General features: G+C 46.0%; 1 protein-coding gene across 1 annotated transcript in view; it reads left to right on the top strand.

Moving 5' to 3' along the window:
- The first annotated feature begins 2,629 nt into the window (after positions 1–2,629).
- The window catches only part of slc24a3 (solute carrier family 24 member 3), a 372,465-nt gene continuing 367,382 nt past the window's right edge, over positions 2,630–7,712 (top strand). The window contains exon 1 of the mRNA XM_063056262.1: positions 2,630–3,098. Within this exon, the coding sequence (XP_062912332.1) occupies positions 2,945–3,098 (154 nt within the window). The 5' untranslated portion in view covers positions 2,630–2,944. The remainder of the gene's footprint in view (positions 3,099–7,712) is intronic.

The raw sequence follows: 7,712 nt of genomic DNA, 5'->3' as shown, positions 1-7,712 counted from the left end.
ATTTTCTCTGACAAGCAATGCAACACCTCCCACTCTTGTCCCTCCGATTCTATCACACCTGAAGCAATGAAATCCAGGAATATTTAGTTGCCAATCACACCCCTCCTGCAACCATGTTTCACTAATAGCTACAACATCATATTTCCAGGTATCAATCCATGTTCTAAGCTCATCCACCTTTCTTATAATGCTCCTCGCATTAAAATAAATTCATTTAAGAAATTTTCCACCTCTTACTCTCTGTTTATCACTAACGGTGAAAACAACTTTACTATTTTCTTTTTCTTCCTTCTCCCCTACTTCTGTTCCTACACACTGGTTTCCCCCCCCCCCCCACCCCTTATATCTAGTTTAAATCCACTGGAGCCTCTTGAGCAAACCTAAGTGCAAGAATATTTGTCCCCTCCCATTCAGATGTAAACCATCCCACCGGAACAGGTCCCACCTTCCCTGGAAAACTGCCCAATTATTTATAAATCTGAAGCCCTCTCTCCTGCACCATGTCTTCAGCCATGCGTTGATCTGCACTATCTTACTATTTCTAAACCCGCCTGCGCGTGGCACTGGTAGCAATCCTGAGATTGCTATCCTGGAGGTCCTGTCCTTTAACTTGGCACCTAACTCCCTAAACTCACCTTTCAGGACCTCCTCACTCTTCCTACCCACGTCATTGGTCCCTACATGGACCACGACATCCGGCTGCTCACCCTCCCTCTTGAGAATACTGAGAACTCGATCCGAGATATCTCGGACCTTGGCACCAGGGAGGCAACAGGCCATCCGGGATTCTGAATCTCTTCCACAGAACCTCTTATCTCTCCCCCTTACTATCGAATCCCCTATCACTACTGCTCTCCTCTTTTCCCTCCTTCCCTTCTGAGCTGAGGGTCCCATCTCGGTGCCAGAGACACAACCACTGCAACTTGTCCCTGGTAGGTCGTCCCCATCAATAGTATCTGGCCTTATCTGGATCCGACCCAGATCTAGGCCATACCCTCCAAATATCTGGACCTGCCTCTCAGTTTTTTTGAACTACTGTGGTAAACCATATATATATATGTTGTGACTGGGTTAACTGTCTGGACACGCCCCTCTGTTGACTGCCCCTGTGGCTCCTCTCACAGAGTCCTGTATAAAGGTGTTTCGCCTTGCCCCTCCCCCTCAGTCCGGGGGCAGACACTCACCATGGAGGTTGTATTGTACAGCGAATAAAAGCCTTTCAGTATTTTACCAAACCTCAGTCTTTTGGAGTTATTGAAGGTACTTCAACTACCTTACTTTCCCTTTTCTATTTATGATTTATAATTTAAATTTTTAATATTTACTATCGATTTGTACTCCAGGGAGTGGGAAGTGCAGAACCAAATATCGCTGTGATGATTGTACGCTCTAGTATCAATTGTTTGGCGACAATAAAGTAAAATAAAGTGAAGTATCCTAAAGGATGTACTTATTATTGGTGGGAACGGCCACAGGGATGCTCTGCTCATTCTGTCTATTCCCCTTCCCTCTCCTGAGAGTCACCCAGCTACCTACCTCCTGATTCTTAGGGGTGACTATCTCCCTGTCACTCCTGTTTATTTCTGCCTCTGCCTCCCGAATGATCTGAAGTTCATCCAGCTCCAGTTCCCTAACTCGGTTTGTCAGGAGCTGCAGCTGGATGCACCTTTTACAGGTGTAGTCATCAGGGACGATTGTGCTCGCCTTGACTTCCCACATACTGCAAACAGAGTATGTTCCCCTTAAACATTTCACCTTTCACCCTTAACCCCTGACCTCTAGTGGTAGTCTCACCGAACAGTGGAAAGAGCCTGCTTGCATTTACCCTGTCTACACCCCTGGTAATATTTATGTTACAGCAGCACTTCATTGTCTTTAAAACATCTGGTACATTCTGAGGTTGAGAGAGGCGCTACATAAATTCATCTTTGTTTCCTTTGCCCAAGCATTTCATGTGGGTCATGGATGTGAGTTTCCAGCAGTAATAGTGCTTGAATATGCAGACCTAATTCTTCTACGATAAGACAGTGAAGGAGGAGATGAACCCAACAACCAGAGCAGTGAAGCATCCAGCAAGTTGACAGAGAACGCACAATGCTGGAAATACTCCGCAGGTCGTGCAGCCTCAGTGGCGTCTGGAAACACTTGCTGCTTTTGTTTAAGATTTGCAGGACTTGCAGTTATTTGTGCCCTTGAGGCCGCGACTTAGCTGATTATACCCTTGCCCCTAAACTAGGCAGATTCTGCCTTCGGGTTCCACTTTGGAAATTTGAGCCCCAGCATCTGCTTGGACGTCGCGGAGTGCGATGCACTCTCTGAGAGGTGTTAGACTGAAGCTGCCTATGCCTCGTCAGGCTGTTAATATCCAACTGTCATCTCGAAAGGCAGGATGCATTTTCGGAGGGCACGCTGCATGCGCGTCAGTGCATGGTCTGGAAACCTGAAGCTATGCAAAGTGCTAAAAGACTTCTCCGAGGCAGCAAATAAATGCAAACATTTTAATGAGTTTAATAAAGAGGTGAGAGTTGTATTTCGCGGTTGAAGCCCGAAGAGGGCGCAGCGGGCAAGCCTACCTCAACCTCAGACCCTCCCCTTCGCAGTAGAGTCCCTGACTCAGCCAGCTTCGGGCGCCGGTACAGAGTGAGTTGCAACGCTGGGTGTCTGTGCTTCTGTTCTCTCGTCCCTGTTCATGGATCAACGCAGTGGAACAGCAGCAAGAGCAAGCAGCAACCAGCTTGCACCGTCTCTCCTCTCCTCTTGGCGTCTCATGGAGTGATAGCCACCCCATTTTCCCTCCCCTGTCCCTATTACCCCCCTTTCCTGACCCCCCTTCTCCCACCCACCCACTCCCCTCCACCCTCGGCGCTCTCGCCCGCTGCGGCTCAGCGATAGAAGTTGCGCCGCTGCCTAGCCGGAGCCGACCAGCGAGACTCGAGCTGCTATCATGGAGCCCCAGCGTTGCTCCTTGGAGCTGTTGGTGAATCCGAAGCACAACAAAGTGCGGCGCAAAAGACGGGACATGGTGTGGTGGCAGATCTGCTGGCTGGCCGGCGTGATGCTGGTGGTCCTCGGCATCTCCAGCTTGGTGGAGAAGGCAGGTAAGGGATTCTCCGGGGCGAGGGAGCCCGTCTTACCTCAAAGAGCTTGAATGGAAAGCCCATTCAAGAATTCACCTTCGTGCAACTTTAGTGAAGCCAGTCTGACTGACACACACAACAATGCTGCTAACTCTGAGGATGGGGCAGTATTTTTGCCTGCCGTGTTGGTGGGATGGAGATGGCTCGGTGTTAACAAAAGAAAATGTGCTGTGCCGGAGGTGAACATATTGCAGGTGGCCGGCTGTCTTCAAAGCACTAAGGGCCAGAGGATTGAGAATGATACCTTTGTCACTGCAATAAAAACACTTGTCTGCAAACAGGTTTAGACATTCTGGTGTCCATTCGGGGTAAAGCCCGAGGTGGCGATTAGAAGAAAATGCTGGAGGTCAGAAGCGTTGACTCCCACCCCCTCCCCCTCCCCTGTCTGACCTGCTGAGCTTCTCCACCGTGTCCCGTTTTCTTCCTTTCAGATCTCCAGCATCTGTAGCTTTTCGCTGGTAGTCTTGATGTTAGGTAGCTGTGTGTTCCGGGCTGCCCGTGCTTGTAGAGGAGCGGACCATATTGGCTCTTTTACCTCAGTTATGCTGCGGGTGAGTCTTACATCATCTGAGGGGCATCGGTTGTGATTTCCTCTTTCCTCCCCCTCCCCTTCTCCAACTTTCCAGCCAGTCCAGAGGCAGGAGCCTTCTATGCAGTGTGCCAAATGTTCACAAAATGCTTGGTCAAGAGATCCACTTCACAAATCCCTCCTTTTAGCAACTGCCCCATGTCAGTGTACTTCCAAAATTAACTTCCCCCTGCCTGGTGCTTGCAGGTTTCTTAAGGGATGGGGTAATTAACTTCACAAGCCTTTATTGTGCATTTAGAGCCCATGGCATTAGGAGCCAGCGTGTAATGACCACCACACTAAGGATGATTGGAATTGTTGAGAATATTACTGCAGGATTCATTACAGGATTATTTTGAATAGTTCACTCAGTATTGTTGGACAAGATCATTGGTTGTGGTGTATTGTGAGGCAGAACTGGCATATCAGCACTTATAGACCAAACAGGCTTTTCTTGCCTGGACTTTTATTCTCTTCTGTTCTGGCAGCCAGTCAGCTGGTCAGAAAGTGACTGTTCTACCTGCAAAGGAAGTAAGATGATTATCACCTCTAAAGTATTGACCACAATGGTGACGGGTGAGAGAGTCCTAAAATTATGATGGCAATATGGCTGCTCTAAATTAGATTAACGGTCTCCTACAAGACATGGTTCAACATTGAAGTCCTTGCCTCTAGTAATTTGGCTACCTCAGCTGATCTTTGAATGAGCTGGTGCCTTTTGTTTCTTGGCAAGGGAATGTTAGTTGACTCTTAGAAGAGCAGGATAATGGTAATCTTGTTGATGCTGGACTCTAGTCGAGCTGTTCATTCTAATGAGCTGAAAATCCAGCTCTGATTTACAAAATCTACAACCTGCAACTGCAGATACTGAGTTAAGTTTAGTTTTCATTTAGCCATTTATCTATTTTTTTTGAAGATTGTGTCTGTAAGAGTGTACGTATTTATTAGTATTGCATTTATAACTAACATAATGCTTGTCCCTGTTGACATCGTGAGCATATGCAGATGAGAACTTTGAGTGTTAGGGAAACTGTAAGGCTGCGAACGCACAGTGAATTGTAAAGTATGTTAACTCTGAGCCGTTTGCTAAAAGGATGGCACTTTCTGACCTTTTAACAGAAGTGTGTTTCAGTGCTTGTAATAATTGAATAAATAGTCTTAATGTATTGCAGAAGTGAAATCCTAAGAAGTAACCATCAGCTCTAGATTATTAACACCTTTCCTACAAGCAAAGATGCTGTTTATCCCATACAATTCTTATTTTAAACTCTCTATTATGTATTGACACAGGATCTTAGTTGGCCAAGAAATGATTCAGCTATTCCACTTCTCTTAGATAGAATGAGTTCCATCGCTCTAAACTGATTTGTTTGCCTCGAACTCCAATAAATCCGGCTCCATCTCCGTCAGTTTTGCACTTGCGACAAGTCTTCCAGACTGTCTCTTTGCCTCTCTGCCAATAACCATTGTAAATACTGCTGTCAGTGTGAAGTACAAACCTTGCCGCTTAATTATTAGAGAACTGGGTCACTGGGGGAGGAGAAATGGTGTGTTTCCACCATCCAGACCGGTTATTGAGGGGAAGATGGTTGCTGCCAGCTAACCGTCTCGCTGTCAGGAGGGAAGGCTGAGTTCCTTACTCTACCAAAAGCAGGCAGTGGAGGCATGGGTTGTGAGTGGCAGGTTGCTAAGATGCCCTGTCGTTAATGGCTCCTGTAGACACAAGGTGTTTCATGTGTGTTTTCTCATAATAAAGAAGAAGAGCATTGACTCCTATGCTTCCTGCTGTCTCAGGACAGGTAGACTTCCCACCCTGGTTATGCTCTGTTCTTCTGTCTTCTATCGGGCAGAAGGTAAAAAAGCTTGAAAGCGAGTGCCTCCGGGATCTGGGACAATTTTGGTCCTACTGTCAGCAGACTGTTGAGCAGATCTCTCATACACTAAAGATGAGCTCTTGATCTTATCCAGGCCCTTGCACTTTGTTTATCTGCACTGCACTGCACTTTCTCTGTAGCTGTAGCACTCTATTCTGCATTCTGTTTTCCCGATTACCGTGTAGATGTCATTTTCTGCCTGGGTGGCCGATTAAACAAAACAATTTCACTCTATCTTGGTACATGTGACAATACTAAACTTTTTGTCTCTAAGAAGGATGCTACTCTCCATCAGTCCTGTTGAAGGGTTTCGGCCCGAAACATCAGCTGTACTCTTTTCCATAGATACTGCCTGGCCTGCTGAGTTCCTCCAGCATTTTGTGTGTGTTGCTTGGATTTCCAGCATCTGCAGATTTTCTCTAGTTTCCCATTCTCGATCTGCTTGTTCCTCTGGCTTCAGATCAACTATGGGGAATTACAGGGCAAACAGACTCACAATAAATTCTACCCACAGAGCTTCATCTTTCAGTTAATATTTTTCCTTACAAAAGGACTTGGGAGTCCTCGTACAGAATTCCCTTAAAGTTAACCTCCAGGTTGAGTCGGTAGTGAAGAAGGCGAATGCAATGTTGGCATTCATTTCTAGAAGAATGGAGTATAGGAGCAGGGATGTGATGTTGAGGCTCTATAAGGCACTGGTGAGACCTCACTTGGAGTACTGTGGGCAGTTTTGGTCTCCTTCTTTAAGAAAGGATGTGCTGACGTTGGAGAGGGTACAGAGAAGATTCACTAGAATGATTCCGGGAATGAGAGGGTTAACATATGAGGAACGTTTGTCCACTCTTGGACTGTATTCCTTGGAGTTTAGAAGAATGAGGGGAGACGTCATAGAAACATTTTGAATGTTAAAAGGCATGGACAGAGTGGATGTGGCAAAGTTGTTTCCCATGATGAGGGAGTCTAGTACGAGAGGGCATGACTTCAGGATTGAAGGGCGCCCTTTCAGAACAGAAATGCGAAAAAATTTTTTTAGTCAGAGGGTGGTGAATCTATGGAATTTGTTGCCATGGGCAGCAGTGGAGGCCAAGTCATTGGGTGTATTTAAGGCAGAGATTGATAGGTATCTGAGTAACCAGGGCATCAAAGGTTATGGTGAGAAAGCGGGGCAGTGGGACTAAATAGGATAAAATGGATCAGCTCATGATAAAATGGTGGAGCAGACTCGATGGGCCGAATGGCCTACTTCTGCTCCTTTGTCTTATGGTCTTATGGTTTTATGGACATATTCAGTATGGAGGGAGTGCTAAGAAAATTCATCAGGCTGTTTCCTGGGAGAGTAGGTCTGCCAGATGAGAAGAGATGGAGTAGACTAATTCTCTATTCTGTAAATAAATAGAAGTTGTTAGAAGCTTTAGAATGAGGGGTAATCTTGTTCATACAAAATTCTTAAGGGCTTGCTGGGTAGATGCAGAGAGGATAATTCCTCTGTCGAAGGAGTCTAGAACTGGAGTCACAGTGTCAAAATAAATACAGGTCATTTCGGATTGAGATGAGGAAAAATGCCTTAACTCGGTGCCTGGTGAATCTCTGGAGTTCTCTATCCTAGTGAATGGTGAAGGTTCACTTTTTGCTAGTGTTCTAAATCGGGTATTAGGTTTCTGGATACTTGTGGAATTGAGAACCATAGAGAAATGCTGTTGTGGTAGAAGATGATTTGTGATCTTGGGCAGCACAGTGTCTCATCTGGATGTGTTGCTGTCTCCCAGGTCCAGTGACCCAAGTTCGATCCAAACTTTTCACACTGTCCGTGTGGAGTTTGCACCTTCTCCCGGTGATCATAATAGTTTCCCTCAGGTTCCCCAGTTTCATTCCACATCCCAAAGATGTACTGGTTGGTAGATTAGTTAGCAACTTTAACTTATTTTTAGTGAGTATGTGGGTGATGGGAGAAACAAGAAGGGGAGTTGATGGACATTTGAGATAGAATAGTATACAGGGGAATAAATAAGGGAATGTGGTTGTGATTAGTGTGAGAGCTGCCATAGACTCAATGGACAGAGTAGCCTCTTGCTATGTTATAAGTAAATAGATTTGAGACTGGTGACGCAGAGTTGAGGTGCCTGCTCCAATTTC

Source organism: Mobula hypostoma, chromosome 8 (assembly GCF_963921235.1).
Source record: "Mobula hypostoma chromosome 8, sMobHyp1.1, whole genome shotgun sequence".
NCBI lineage: Eukaryota > Metazoa > Chordata > Chondrichthyes > Myliobatiformes > Myliobatidae > Mobula > Mobula hypostoma.
The sequence above is the reverse complement of the archived record's forward strand: the minus strand, read 5'-3'. Positions and strand labels throughout refer to the sequence as shown.